The sequence below is a fragment of the Myotis nattereri genome (genome assembly GCF_964212035.1).
Source record: "Myotis nattereri genome assembly, chromosome: 16".
Lineage (NCBI taxonomy): Eukaryota > Metazoa > Chordata > Mammalia > Chiroptera > Vespertilionidae > Myotis > Myotis nattereri.
The window spans coordinates 39,775,512-39,791,639 of record NC_138091.1 but is presented as its reverse complement, the minus strand read 5'-3'; the positions used below and the strand labels follow the sequence as shown (position 1 = coordinate 39,791,639).

Genomic DNA, 16,128 nt, shown 5'->3' with positions numbered 1-16,128 from the left:
GACCACCAGGGGGAAGACACTAAATGCAGGAGCTGCTGAGCTGCAGTGACTTGGCAGCAGCAGTTCTCGGGTGATGTACCCCAAACCCAGAGAGGAGGGAGCCCGATTCCTTGCAGGGCCACGCAATTCCACCTTCGGCCGTGGGTTATGTTGTTGCTGGGACATGTCGGCCCCCAATCTGGTTTACTGCACACTTGCATTTGCATTCCACACCCTCTACGACAACAACTTTGCAGAGCGCCCTCTCACACTCCGGGACCCCTCGGGGGATGTCAGAGAGCCAATTTCGGCCCGTTCCCTGCTGGCCAGGCCGAGAGACCCCACCTGCCAGAGGGACCCCACTCACTCCACAGACGCCCTTCAAGCCACAGCTCACCCCAGGTGCAGCCGGCCAGGAGGGACTATGGGAGGTTGGCTCCAGAGCGTGTCCGGCCTGCCTTGCCCAATCCTGCCCCACTAGCCACCTTCTAATTAATTTCCTTTCAATGTGCATGAATCTGTGCACCAGGTCACTAGTATATTACCATGTCTCTCACCTCTTTTATCCCATTGTCCCAGGTGTTTATGTCTTCTTTGTCACCCTCACCTTACACCACTCACATCCCTTACACCTTCCCCTCCACATACTTTCTGCAGATGATCTTCTAAACTGAAGCATGGGATTTTATATTCAATCCCAATAAATTTCATCTTCTTAATTTCAGCTGTTTAAACTCCAAGAAGGAAACTTTATTTCTGTGTCATCATCCAGTGACTGACACATGTAGAAATTCCACCTCAAGTGGATACTTGTCATTCAGAGATGGCCCTTCAAACACACCTAACCACAGGCATTTACCATTATCTAAACCCTATTCCTCTATTTCCTTCATGAAGGACCTTGTCAGGTGGCTCAGTGAGATCCAGATATAGTACATCTACTCCTCTTTCCCTTTCCATCAGCCTGGCCCTCCTGATCAAAGAAGGAAATGAGCTTAATTGGCTTCATTTTAAAAATACATATTCTTTTATTATTTCAGAGAGGAAGGGAGAGTGAGAGATAGAAACATCAATGATAAGAGAGAATAATTGATAAGCTGCCCCCTATACGCCCCCTACTGGGAATTGAGCCTGCAACCTGGGCATATGCCCTGACCAGGAATCAAACCATGACCTCCTGGTTCATAGGTCAACGCCCAACCACTGAGCCACATCAGCTGGACACTAATCAGCTTCATTTTTAAAGAATGTGTGCTGGCTTGTAAGGACCACTACCACAGGCCTATCCTTTCTCCTGATAAACTTTCACAGTAAAAATAAAACAAACCTTAACATTGGGGACTACTGTTGCAGTTAACAGAATTTTCTGCTAAAAAAAAAAGTTATAAGTTTTGTATATTATCATATGGACATATATTTTTCTAAAATCTACTAGCTCACACTCCTGCCTTTATGTCTTCTGAGTTAGTTTCTGCCTGGAGTCTTCATTCTCAACAACGATTCAAATGCACAGGCCTCTGGACACAGGAAGGATAAAAATGGGTGCATCCTGCACTGACCTGAGCGATCCCAGGGTGGCTTTTTAAAATTCCTGTTATACACTTGTGTAACATTTATATCATTTATCTCTTTCTCATGAAAATTAAATACAGAAAAATTGAGGCAATAGGGTCTAATTTCTATTAATAGTAGAAATTATTTAAGGAATTGATTTTCCTTATTATTTTTGACCAAGACTATAAAAGACAAAAGTTTGGTAGATTTTTAAGTTTATCATTCTGAGAAAAGCCTTTGAAGCTTAAAATTCTTTCAAACAAATTTATATGCATGTATCTGTACACTAAAAAACAACTGTCACACTAAAAAGGAGCTGACACTGTCACACTATGGAAAGTGGGAGGTACAGAAAAAAATCATCCATGATTCCATCATCTGACAAATAATTAACATCATTGTTTAAATACTTCTGTCTGATTTTCAAGGTTGAGGATAACTGGGCCAGAAGGTGTAAACATTTCTTATAACTCTTGAAGGGTACAACCAAAATCCTTCCCAAAAGGCTGCATAATTTATAATGCCACTAGCAACTTATGAAAAGTATAATTTTTCTAAACTTTTGCCAACTTTCGATGGTACACTGTCAATTCTAATTTGAATTTTTATTAACACTAAGGCTGAAGATGTTTTTGGATTTCATTGAAACAAATATTTTAAATATTTCATATATATTGGTAATAATGTTCTAGTAATATTTTCATGTACAGCGATTTTGTGATATAAAGAGGTATTTAGAAGAGTTTATACATGCCTTAAGAATTAAATGGCATCACCAAAATGAAGGACCTACCTGCTGTTCATATCTTTGCTTGACATCCTCCATCTGCCATAAAAACTCCTTTGATTGTTTCTCACGAAGAGACTTAGATCTAGTTAGATCTGCTTCCACTTTTTCCATCTACAGAATTAAAAAATCAAACATCAAATTTTGAAAAATTTATATTCCATGTTTTTATTTGTCCATTCACTAAAATGACAAATTTTAAATACCTCACCAATCATAATGATGCATTTAAAGATGATAAAAGTAATAAAAGATATACCTGTTATTTTGGTATATTTTAATTGTTTAAGTCAAGAAAATAAAAAGTTAATATGTAATTGACTAAGTTCTATGATTGTTGGCCCATAGATAATCAGTATTGTGATAAAAAATGAATTTCCTAAGAAGTTGTTTAAGGAAGCACAGTCAAGCCCACTTCATTTTTGTTGGTTTCTAACTCAAGATGTGGGCTACAAGGCTCTCCTTCAGTGCTTTTCACATTAAACCTCAAGCAGGTGGCTTTTTAATTTGGCCTCGGAAATCTACCCTCCCTACACTCCAACAACGTTGGCGTTTCCCAAACAATCCATGGCAATCTTGGATCTCCCACTATCAGGCGTGTCCCTTCATGCGTTTCCTCTTTCAAACAGTCCATCTTGAAAGTTGACTCATGTCTCTTCTCTTCTCTGAGGTTCCTATAATCCTTCCAACTGATAGGAATGTGTCGTCCTCTCTGGGCTCCAGGACTTGACATCTGTATTTCTCTAGGACACTGTTTTTCTCTGTACTATGGAAATGCTTCGAAGGTTTGAGCTTCGTTTACTCATCTAGATCCTGTGCTCCCTCTCTAGTAAAAGAAACTAGGATATAATTCTTTCTCTTGAATCTTAATTATTAATTAATTGCCTTGTTATGCTGTATTCAATTCTTAAGGATGAATGAAAGAGCAGGCAAAAGCAAGAGGGAAAGAAAAAAGAGAAGATAAATCAAGGTGGGAAGACATGGTTTATTTAGTACTTTTAAGAGAGATCTTTATAGGAAATTGATTTTTGGTTCTTATGTTTCTTCAGCACAGATTGAATAGTAAAATAAATAATAAATATTTAAATATTTCAAATATTAAATACTTAAAATAAAAATGAAGAGTTTTCTATACTCAAAGTTTGTACAATAGAATATCTTCTATCAAGAAAACAGAATTATCCTATATAATAAAAGGCTAATATGCAAATTGTCCCCTTGACTGGGAGTTCGACCAACCGGGAGTTCAACTGGGAGTTGAACCAGGGGGCAGCCCCTCCCCTGGCTGGCCCTGCTCCCGATCGGCCCCTTCAAACCCCAATCAGGATGGGCCAGCCAGACCCCACCCATGCACGGATTCATGCACCGGGCCTCTAGCCTTCTGTAATCAAAATAGCAAACAATTGAAAGCACATGAAAAGACTTTTTATACCTAAACATTAAGAAAAATTCAAAATAAATAACTGATATTATAAGGTAATGAAATGTGTTATTTTAGGTTATACTGACCGAGAATGCAAGAGCCCACTCCATTCTTATTCCACAATTTAACAAAATAATAAAAAAACAATTCTTGTAAAATACTCAAAGCTGTATAGAAACACAGAGTTCTCAGTTGCCATAGATACAAGAGATTCTGCATTATCATACATCATTCCATATTCCATTCAACTTCCAAGTGTTTAAAACAAATAACACCACACTCCTTTTATTGTGTAACTCTGGCTTCCAAAAACCTCAGAGTAAAACGTGGTGGTCAAATTAGGAGCAGCAAAGGGCTTGGATGCATTTCTGTGAATGGCTGGTGTTTAAAGCAGTAACAACGAGGTAAAGAGGGTGCTGCAGTTTCCTTAGAGGGTGACTCAGGCATTACTTTAGCTACATGTAAAAGAACACCCAAGTGTCCACAGCTTAAACAACACAGGCCCTTTATGTTTTCCTCACGTAACAAAAAGTTCAAAAATAGGCTGCTATATTGGCAGTTCAAAGATGTCAGGGTTAAGGTCTCTGCCATCCAACCTTCCCGTAATGATTGTGAAATGCTTCTGCAGCTCTGAACATCTGGGAAGGAAAGGGCAGAGGGGGAAGGGGACAGGATAAGGGCCGAGGGCCCCTGTCAGCTGAGTCAAATACCCTTTTAAGGGCTTTGCTGCAGAACCTGTCAGTAGCAAATTAATGATGCCGTTTGCATCTGATTCACTGGAACAATATTAATAAAAGGCAAGCTCCACCTACAAGGTCAGAGACTGCAGTTTTAAAGCTGTGTCTAATGTTGCCCTAAAAGTACAAATGAATATTGGGCCAACATCTGGCAGTCTCTGTCAAATATGGTCATAATAAGTTACTGCTCTTTCTCTAGTACAGTATCCATGTTATTATATTCTGAGTAACTTGACATTAACAATTTATATTATACAAATACTAATATACAATTGTATACAAATTCAAAATACATTTTCATGCAGTTAATACATATTTAGATAAATTATAAGAAATTGCCCTTCAAATATTTCCAGATATATGTAGAGACAGGTAGGTAGGTGGGTAGGTGGGTAGGTAGATAGGCTAGCAGAAAGATCATTATTTCTGTGTTTTAAAGACTGAAAACGAATATCCTTAACAATGAAAATCAATGAACACAATAATCGATTATATCTAGAGCTCTTTTGTGAGAGATCATTAATTTATATAAGACTGCCAATATGTCTAAGGCCTGTCCTTTTGTTATTGATTTGTAGCACTTTTAGCTATTCTGGATGTGAACTTCTTGTTCAATGTCTGGATTGCAAATATCCTCTCCCACTCTGAGGCTGCCTTTTCATTTTCTACTGGTCTCCTGTTTTTTTAATGAATTTACATTTAACAATATTATTTTTATGTCTTTCTGTTTTCTATTTTGAAAATCCTTGCCTAGTAGTTCCAATTATCAAAAATGCTCTTGCATTTCCTTCTGCAAGTTTTATTCTTTTACCTATCTCTGTGTATCTACAATCCTAGAATTCATTCTGTGACTGGAGTGAGATAAGAGGCAAGATCCCCATATTTCCATGTGGCCATCCAATCGACAGTGTTTATTAAGTGATCATTCTTTCCCTGATGCACCGCAATACTTTCTTTGACAGGAATCAGATTGATCATAGATGTGCCTATTTTTGTTTTTTTTCTTCTGTAACAGTGGTCACCCTCCCGCCCAAACCACACGGCGTTCATTACTACCGCGTACTTAGTCTCGGACCTGGGGTGTACGCTCTCCCAGGCTGCCGCAGCTGTGCTTAGGCCTCTGCATCTTCATACACATTGTCTTTATTTTTTTTATTTTTGTTAAAGGCATCTTTTTATTGTTGCTTCAGTACTAGCAAGCGGAATAAATATCAAGGGAGGACTCTCCAGCTGGTTCTGTACGAAAGTGTGCACAGTGCGAGGAAACCAACAGCCACATACAGAGAGCACCGGCTTTTCCTCCAAGAGCTAGAGCTACACTGTTACAGCTAAACTGTAGCTATAAGAAAGCTTAGCCCCTTTTCACCCTCCCAGCGCCGGCCTCACCCTCCCAGGCAAGTGCATTTCCTCACGAACTGTCCTCCCCATTTGGGGGTTGTGATGCCTCCTCTTGCCAACAGTCGCTCCTCACCTTGGCCCCTGGCTGCCCAGCCAGCGCTCCAGCCACGGTGGCCTCTCAGACACTTCACAAGAAGACCCCTGAGAAGGCAGCAGCACGCCCTCGCTGTTCCAAATATTCTTCTAGTGCTGAGAAAGGGGTTTCTTCCGGTCCCCGTGGGCGGGAGGCTGGGCGCACGGGGACTTGGGGGGGAATCTGGGGAGCCATGGGGTCTTCTCAGCAAAGAAAACCTCAGTGGTTTTGGTGGAGCCGGGTGCATGGCTGCGGGATTTGCCTGGAAAGGACACAGCAGCAGCCAAGGGTAGTTTCTGGCCATGGAACATCGACAGGAGGGATTTTTCCCTCGGTGCCCTCGACCCCTTGGCCGGCCATCCCTTCCCTGGCAGGTCTCACAGAGAGCTGGCCGTCCCTGCAGGCAGCTGGCTGCATTGAGAAGCGTGAGAGTCGTGTCAGCAGTTTGGAGGAGTAAGTGCGGGTTGATTATTGACCCACGCCCTCTTTCTTCAAATGCCACATCGGACCCAAGTCCAAGTCGGTGCCATTAGCCCAGGCGGAGCCCCGCGGCTAGCGCTTATCTCTTTCTTGGCCATGGCTGCTGCCCTCGGGAAGGGCAGGGGTGTGGGGGAGGGGAGGGTGGGTGGGGTGGGTCTTCAAACACATTTTAGAATCAGCTTGTCAGTTTCCCTCCCTCCCTCCCTCCCCAGAAGCACTGCTAATGTTTTGATTTTTAGAATTGTGTGGAGTGACATTAGTATAACATTGACTCTTCAAATCCACACACACACGACACATCCCTCAATTTATGTAGGTCTCCTTTGGTTTCTCTCAATAATATTTTCTAGTTTCTAAAATAGAGGCCTTGCACCTATTTTGTTAGATTTATTCATAGATAAGTGAAGTTTCCTGATACTATGATGCCTTTTTCAAAGTTTGTTTTTTATTTGTTGGTTACCTGTATATAGAAATAAAAATGAATCGTATATTCGATCTAATAGGTGACCTTGTTAAATTAATTACCAATAATATTTTAGCAAGTAAACATTTGAGAAATTCAGTTACACAAAGAAGCCATAATTGTGAATAAATGCATAACTCACATGGGTACCTCCTCTGTTATCTCTTAATGACCTACTTATTCCACTAGCTATACTACCTATTATAATCGTACACTTTCATGCATTGGTCTATCAACAAGCCACCAACATGTTTTAATCTTTACATTCCCAGAATCTACAACAATGGCTGAGTTGTTATACGGCAAGCATTCATAAATTTTTGATAAATGAAAGGAAGACTAAATCAAGTGTGTTGAGTCCTTGGCCAGTAAGTCATTAAAACAATTGAAGTATTAAAAAATAATAATGTTACTATTTTCACAATTGATAACCATTAAAATATGCAAAATACAGAAAGAATGACATGTTTTTCTGGTCCAATGTTCTTAGAGATGTTTTTGACTTATTTTTCTTCAGCAAAAGAGATTAGTCATTGATGAATATTATTAGGAAAAAGTTTCACTTACTACTCTATTAAGCATTTAAGGATAAAAGTTAAGATTTCTTTTAATAAATTGTGTTTGGGGGGGTTCTTTAATTTTGTTTATCAAAGCCAAATACTTGTAGCTATTCTTTGGATGCTGTCATTTGGAATCGATTATCACAATATTGAACCATCTCTTATATAAAAGGCCCGTGGCCGTGATGCCGTAACGCCGTCACAACCAAACAAGCAGCGGCTCTCACGGCAGGTGGGGTGGGGCACGAGCTACTAGTGGCAGAGAGCTACGAGTGTCAGAGGGCAGGGAGGCCAGCTTAGGCAAGCAGAAGCGAGCTACTCGAGCATGATTTCGTGCACACTGGGCCTCTAGTTTCAATAGAATTCTGAATTTTACCTCTGCTACCTAAACTCATGTAAAGACAAAATTCCAAATGTTAAAAGGGTAGAGAGATTTCTTCATTGTCATAAAAAAAAATAGCTGAGAGAAAATGCTTGCATTTATATTGAATCTATCATCTTAAACCTGGTCTAAGAAACGTATTTAAAATGCACGAAGCAGCTGACCCTTAAAGAATAAGAGCACTGAGGTCTAAGCCACAGTGAACGGTCTGTACACTGATTCTCTCCTTCATGGAGTCTGTTTGTTATCCATCTACACCTACTGGCACAGAAATATCCAGATGGCATTCTTCTCTCCTGGTAACTTCAGAATTTTTTTTCATTAATTCAATAGCAATAACTGGATGATGAACTAAACATATAATCTCTAAGAATGTAAGAAACAGCTAACCAGTTTCAATTTTACTAGAGCCAGAAGAAACGTCACTAGTCAACAGTGGTGTTTAGAATTTTGTTTTCATGGCAAACCAGTGGTTTTCCGAGTGTAAAGCTAACATCGTGTAGCTAACGATTACAAAGAGAACGAAATAAAATTGAAAGCCAGATATTTAGCAGCAAATGCCATTTAACGAGGGTGCATTTTCAAGAGGAGAAAAATTAACTACAAAAGTGAGTTGGCTAGAGGAAGCCCCAGGAGAAACCAGTTAGCTGACATTCATGCAGTCAGTTCACAGGATGAATAAGTTTCACTTTGTAATTGCTGCCAGTACTTCAAAAATATAGCTATCTTTTTCAGCCATTTATTTGTTTCACAGAGAATACATAAATATGAACACCATTCCTTTAAAAATATGACTATATACATATATACAGAAATAATTCTATCAGAGTGTTAAATTTTCACAATTAAAAGATGTATGTTTTACACAACTAATTTCTGACAGCTAACACAGAGGATTTGTGCATTGGAGTAAAAATTAGGTTATTTAAGCAATTTTAAATGAGGTAAAAAAAAAAAAGTTCTTCAAAATGAAATTAACAGTGTGAAGCTGTTTTTTTTAAGTTTAAATCTGTTCCATTTTCTCTCATGGCCCTCATTTTTGAAACAGCAATTCACTTTCAAAAACAAACTCAAAGCTTTTATTTTTTTAATTCAAATCCCATTGTCTGCTGTCTGCAGCAGTTTCCAAATGGAAAAGATGCCCTAAGCTCTGCTGGCTTCTACACAAAAGATTTTGGTAAGAAGAGAAAACAGCAGTTCAAAACAACAAGAGAAAAGAAAGACTGTTAATATAGATTGTAGAAAATCTGAAAGCATTATGATTCTCTAAATAATGAGTCTGCTGATTTTCTTTTAGAATCAACTGATAATCTGGAATAGAGGATTATAATTTACCATGTTTCAACATAGTTTGTTCAATGTTCGATAAATTTGCTCTGTAGGAATTATTTGATTTGTGAATGAGCCTAACTGTAAGAATTCCATTATAAGTGTGTTTTTTTATTATACTCACAACAAAGGTGCTTTCTCTATTTCAGAAACTCAACTGCACTTGGCAAAACTATTCACTATAGAAACCACTGAAGAGCATTTCTTCAACAGAAGACAATTGAAATAATTTCCTGTTTATCGGCTGCCATCACTATTACCTTGAAGGAGTCTGAATACTGCCTCACTGGACAGACCAGGCCTAGTAAAGGGCTGCTCACAGTGACCGGACACAGGTGCAGGGTTAGTGAGGGAGAAAGGGGACCCCAGAGGCACGCACCAAGTAGGGCTTTGCATCAGATCATTTAACCAGCCCAGAGAGCTACGATACCTAGAATCCTAGATGCCTAAACATACACGAACTCTTAACGTCAAGAAGTGGGAGTCAAAAGGGTCTGGCAGGATTGGTGAAGGAAGACAGAAGACAGACCTCAGGCCCGGCACAGAGCAGAAGAGTCACATATATGAAGTGGACCAATTAGAGGTTCCAGAATCAATTCCACAAATACTATCTTTCATCCCTGGCTTTCCTTATTTCATGGCAGTCTCATTCTGTGGCTGAGTAGGGTCCTTAATTTAATGGTTCCTGAGATGACATTATCTCCAGGGCTTTTAGTTTTGCCACACAATTCCCAGACTTCTTTATCTTAACATTTTTTTGGTATCAATTTGTACATTTTCTCCACCTTTTTGGACAGTTTTCCAATTTTTCTTCTTAATAAATAACACCAGAATAAACATCCTTGAACACACTTTGTAGTCCTAAAAGATAAAGTCCTAGAAGTAGAAGAGGCAAATGATAAACACAATGTTGAACCAACCCTTCAGAAGGGTTATATAACCTACACTCCTGTCAGAAATACACTGCCTATTTCCTGGCCTTCATGGATTCCTTCCTATGCATTAGTTGGAAAATAGCCTGTTGCTACTTTAAATTACTTTTTAAAAAATTTACTAGTGAAAACAAATATTTCTTATTGTCAATTTCTGCAGAAAAGTGCATTGGGATTTTGACAGCGATTGCACAGAATTTATGCATCAACTCTTGGAGAACTGCCATCTTGACAAACCATGAGCACAGCATAGCCCGCATTGATTTAGATCTCTTAAAATTTCTCTTAGCAATATTTTATCATTTTCAATGCAAAAGTCTTCAAAATGTTTCATGAGTTTGTTTATAAATATTTGATTCTCTTTGATGCTACTATGAATTAAATTGTTTTCTTAATTTCATTTTTAGATATTTCATTGCCAGTATATAGATGTATGACTGAATTCTGTATATTGATCTTGTAGCCTGCAAACATGTTCAAATTATTAATTAGTTCTAGTATTTCTTTGATGATTTTGACCATACAGGATCGTGTCATCTGAAGACATCTGTATGTCTTCCTTTCCAATCTGCAACTTCCCCCTCCCCCTTTACTGCACCATCTAAATTCTCCAATACAATATTGAAGAGGGTGGCAAAAGCAAACATCTTTTCCTTGTACTTAGGAGGAAAAGTATTAAGTATTTCAACATTGAAGTATATTACCCATAGGGTTTTCACAGCTGTCCTTATTAGCTAATGCTGAGTAAGTTCACTTCTAGACCTAATTTGTCAACATTTGAAAAATCCATGAATAATGTTGAACTTTCTCAAATGCTTTTTCTGTCTCTGGTGAGAAAAACGTGTGGTTTTATCCTTTAATCTATTAATAAGCAATATGATATTGATTTTCAAACATTAAAACAACCTTGGATTCCTGGGATAAACTGCACTTTATGGTGGTGTATGATGATTTTTATCTGTTTCTGGATTCAGTTTACTAAAATATCATTAAGGGTTTTTGTGTCTACATACACGACAGATACTACTAGGTGGTTGTCTTGGAATATCTTTGGCTGATATTAAAGTAATAGTTGCCTTAAAGCAGTGGTTCTCAACCTTCTGGCCCTTTAAATACAGTTCCTCATGTTGTGACCCAACCATAAAATTATTTTCGTTCCTACTTCATAACTGTAATGTTGCTACTGTTATGAATCGTAATGTAAATATCTGATATGCAGGATGGTCTTAGGCGACCCCTGTGAAAGGGTCATTCAACCACCAAAGGGGTCGCGACCCACAGGTTGAGAACCGCTGCCTTAAAGAATGAATTGGGAAGTGTTCTTTCCCCCCTCAATTTTCTGAAAGAGTTTTAATAAAACTAAATTTTTTTCCTTAATATTTGATGGAATTTAACCAGTGAAGCCATCTGGCCCTAGGCTTTTCTTTGCTAATTAAATATCTTTAGGTACTATAGGATAATTCAGATTTTCTATCTCTTCTTGAGACAGTTGAAATAATTTGCAGCTTTCTAGAAATCTGTCCATTTCACCTAAATTGTATAATTTGTTGGCATAAAGTTTTAAAATTATCTGCTTATAATGTCCTCTCCTCTTTCATTCCTAATGTTGGTAATTTGTCTCTTGTCACTTTTTTTTTCCGTAAGTCAAGGTAATGATACAGAAAGTCAATTATGTGTATCTTTGTGAAGAACCAACCTAGGCTTCAGTGAATTTCTATTTTCTATTTCTTAATATAATTTCCTTTCTTCTTTATTGGTCAGAAGCTTGCTTTTTTTTTTCTGGTTTCTTAAAATGAAGTTTAGGTTACTGATTTGAGAACTTTCTTTTTGGGTATAGATGTTTAAAGCTATGAATATTTCTCTAAGTACTGCTTTAGCTACATTCCACGAATTTTGATATGCCATATAGTCTCAGTCAAAAGTAGGTTTACAATTGTTTGTATGAAAAATAATTCAATAATAAATAATATAAGAATAAACTCTGCTTTGCATGTTCATAACTGTAAACCTACTTTTGCCCCACCCTGCATTATTTTAATTTAGTTCAAAATATTTTCTAATTTTCCTTATAATATCTTCTTTGATCCATGAGTTTTTCATAAGTATGTTATTTAATTTCCAAATATGTAGGGCTTTCCCAGATTTATTTATTATCATTGGGGTTAAAGAACACATTTGTATGATTTTTAATCCTTTTAAAATGTATTTAAAATTATTTTGTGGCAAATGTATGGTGTGTTCTGAAGACTGTTCATGAGTGCCTGCAGCCATTAGGTGGAGTCCTTTAAATCACCACCCCAGTCTCAGATACATTCCTTAGGGGGAGAGTAGAAACAGACCCCAAACAGCAGAGCAAAGGCTTTGGAACGTAACTAACACTGGACACCTCCCCCCCCCACTCCCCCACACACAGAAGAAATGGATTTAAGTCAACTAATCAATACCTTTTTCACTAGAAAAATTTACCCTATTAATATTTATTATTATCATTAAATACTGTTTCATTTTGGACATTTTGTTCTGTGTCTGTTTCTGTTCCTTGGGCAGTTATTGCCTCTCAGATTTTTATCTTCTCAATCTTTTTATGAGAATGTAGTATCTTCTTAATTTTATTTATGCCCATGTTTATATATTTCAAAATTATTTTAACCTACATTTCCCTAATTTTAAGAACCTTTGAGTCTCAACTCCTCCACGGCAAAGTGTTTTAGCATATTATTCTCCTCTTACCCTCTCACTATTCACCTACTTCTTGAACTTTGTTAATGTAATGTAAGGATTTAAATTTAAGTCATTATTAAATTTGTATTTAATAACATTTGTATTTAATAACAGTAAAATTAGCATTCAATCTTATAACTAGATTTTTAACAGTTAAATTTGTTTCTGGTTTGTTGAATTCCATTGTTCTCAACTTTTCTCCCCAGGTGTGTGATGTCTTTTGCTTCTTCTCTGGATTGGTTGATGTGCTCATACAATTTTTTCCAGAAAAGAAATAAGTGGTATACATTATGTGAGCACGTACTAAAAAAAATGTTTTCCTGTTGATTTTGCAAGTGAAAAACTCCTCGGTTATATGTAAAATTAGGTCATACCTTTCTCCAATACTCTGAAGCATTACTCCATTATTTTTCTAAAATTGTTGCCAGTTTCATCCTGCTTAGAAATTTGCAGGATTTGCATTTTATTCTTACCTCTATTTGAGGTTTAATTCTTTCTCCAGACTTATCCAGGTTTCACTGCATTAATTTTACTTGATCTGTAGCCTCTTTCCTATAAATCATGTCTTCTTATAAAGATACCATGTTTCTGAATTATTTTTCTGAATTATACAGTAGCTCATTTTCAGAAGTATGCTTTTCTTGTATGACTGCTGGATACAAATGCTGCTGCTTTTTCTTGTCTTGCAGAATGCTTTCACAAGTCCTACTGTTTGTTTCTTGTTTTTTCTCCTTCCTTCCCCATGAATTCTCTGATGCCTTAATATTGCAGCATCAGCCCGAGAGGTGCATTAACTAAGCCAAAGGTGCCCTTCAGAGTCTCAGTTTTTCTCAGAAAGTGGTTCTGCCAGCCGTAGCAGTTTCAAACACCTCATTCTTAGCTTTCTTAAATGTATACTTAAAACTTACTGAAGGCCCCCTCCTTTAATATTTTCTGTAACGCTCTAGGTGTCAAGCCAATCAGAGTTTCCTATGCAGCTCCCTGCATATTGGGCCCAGATATCCCTTCCAGAGCCTGGGCTCTGATTGCAGCGAGCAGCTGGGAAGAGAGGCACATCATGTGGCCAGAACTGAAAGTCACCCTTCAGTACAAATTCTCAGCAGGAATCTCACTTTTGTCCCAGGCAGTGAGTGAAGAAACAAAGAAAATGGGGTCTCAGACACTACTCTCAGGACCCAAATTCACAGGACTCAATATGAAGGGAAATCTGAATCAAGACAATAACAACAAGAAACCCCACTTCCTAGCTAGTAAAACCACAGAGCTCAGTCATAACCTTCCACGGGAAGTTTCTACGACCCAGTGTGTGAGCGGGGCTCCTGAGGAAGATAACTCCAGCCAGAAGTTAAATCACAAACGAGTACTGCAACGTTCTTTATGATCAATAAAACTTGGCCTGGCTGGTGTGGGTCAGTGGTTGAGCTTCAACCCATGGACCAGAAGGTCACAGTTCAATTCCCGGTCCAGGGCACATGCCCAGGTTGCAGGTTGAATCCCTAGTGCACTGTGTGCAGGAGGTAGCCGATCAATGATTCTCTCTCACCATTGATGTTTCTATCTTTCTCTCCCTCTCCCTCGTCTCTCTGAAGTCAATAAAAACATACCTTAAAAAAAAAAGAAAACTTGAAATTAACTAAACACCCTTGAGTCAAGGATATGATAAATAAAGTATGGTATATTCATATGATAAAATACATTTAGTGTTAAAGGGACTGTACAAAATCAACATAGATAGGGCACAACTGTATAAAACTGAACATAAAAGAGTAAACAAAATATATAAAACCTGTAGTACTTATCTAACTTTTTAAAAATAAAAGTATAAAAATGCATCATACATCAAATACAACATACATCAATATGATTTATGCACATAGAATAATAGGCTGAAATATTACATATTAAATTAGTTATAGTGGTTTTTCTCTGAGGTGGAGAGAGTAATGTGATTAGACATGAACAACAAAGCAAACTAAAACGTCATCTGAAAAGATTTAGTTTAAATAAACAGTGTCAACAACTGTTGATTCTTCGTGATTGTATACCTTGGTGTTTGTTCCCTTTATTCTTTTTCAATTTCTTATTTTCTCTTAAAACTGAAAAACATGCCACTAACTTGTAAAGGGTGTCCCAAAATTCACGCAAAAAGTAATTTTGATAGAAAACACAGGTTTTTAATTAAAAATTGTACGCCCTAACCGGTTTGGCTCAGTGGATAGAGCATCGGCCTGCGGACTCAAGGGTCCCAGGTTTGATTCCAGTCAAGGGCATGTACCTTGGTTGCGGGCACATCCCCAGTGGGGAGTGTGCAGGAGGCAGCTGATCAATGTTTCTCTCTCATCGATGTTTCTAACTCTCTATGGGTAAATGGCCTCCACGGCTTTGCTGGCACATACACACTCTTTTGTTGAAATTTTCCATGACCGTTTTGCATAAATGTGGCTGAATTTCGATGAGGCTCATTTTCATCTTGATGGCTTGGTTAATTGACAAAATTGTCGCATTTGGGGTTCAGAAAATCCACGAGTGATTGTTGAGAAACAAATGCATCCACAACGTGTCACTGTTTGGTGCGGATTTTGGGCTGGAGGCATCATCGGACCATTCTTCTTCGAAAATGTGGCTGCTCAGGCAGTAACAGTTAATGGTGCTCGCTATCGTGACATGATAATCCATTTACCCGATATGCTATTCCATACATAACCCTATACTATATACTTTATGAATCAATAAAAAATTTACAATTTTTAATTATAAATCTGTGTTTTCTATCAAAATTACTTCTTGCGTGCATTTTGGGACACACCCTTTACAAGAATTGAAGACAGCCTCTGTCTACCTCAACGACCAGTTGAAAATAATCTGCCATAACTGATCAATAAAACACTATTCATGGAACATGAACAAACACACATGGTTAACCTGAATCCTTGCTCTACAAAACCCGATTTCACCTGTAGACTGATCCAGCTCCCAAAGTGAGATACATTTTTGCCATTACCACATGTGTAGATGCAACCTTAAAATGGTTATTCGGGCATGAAGTGAAGGTTGAATCAAGGAATCCTGAAGAAAGAAAGAGGACCCATCTCCTTGTCCACACAGCTCTAGGTGCTCTCCACTGTCTCCCTCCACTCACCCTCAACAGGGAGCTGCTGATTACAGCGCCCCCAGTGGCCTGGGAGGAGCAAGGCACAGCTCCTTTCCTTGCATGTGCCCTGCTAGGAGCAGGGCAAGCCGCTGGCTGACCCCTTTCCAAGGGGCTCTGGTTCTTGGCCACTAGGGGCCACCTCTTCCTTTGAGGCTCTTG

The 16,128-nt window shown here is 38.3% G+C and overlaps 1 protein-coding gene across 1 annotated transcript in view; it reads right to left on the bottom strand.

Annotated features, from left to right (window-relative positions):
* CEP112 (centrosomal protein 112) overlaps positions 1–16,128 on the bottom strand; it is a 296,754-nt gene that overhangs the window by 170,804 nt on the left and 109,822 nt on the right. Inside the window, exon 19 of the mRNA XM_081109907.1 lies at positions 2,327–2,434. Coding sequence (XP_080966033.1) covers positions 2,327–2,434 — 108 coding nt within the window. The remainder of the gene's footprint in view (positions 1–2,326; positions 2,435–16,128) is intronic.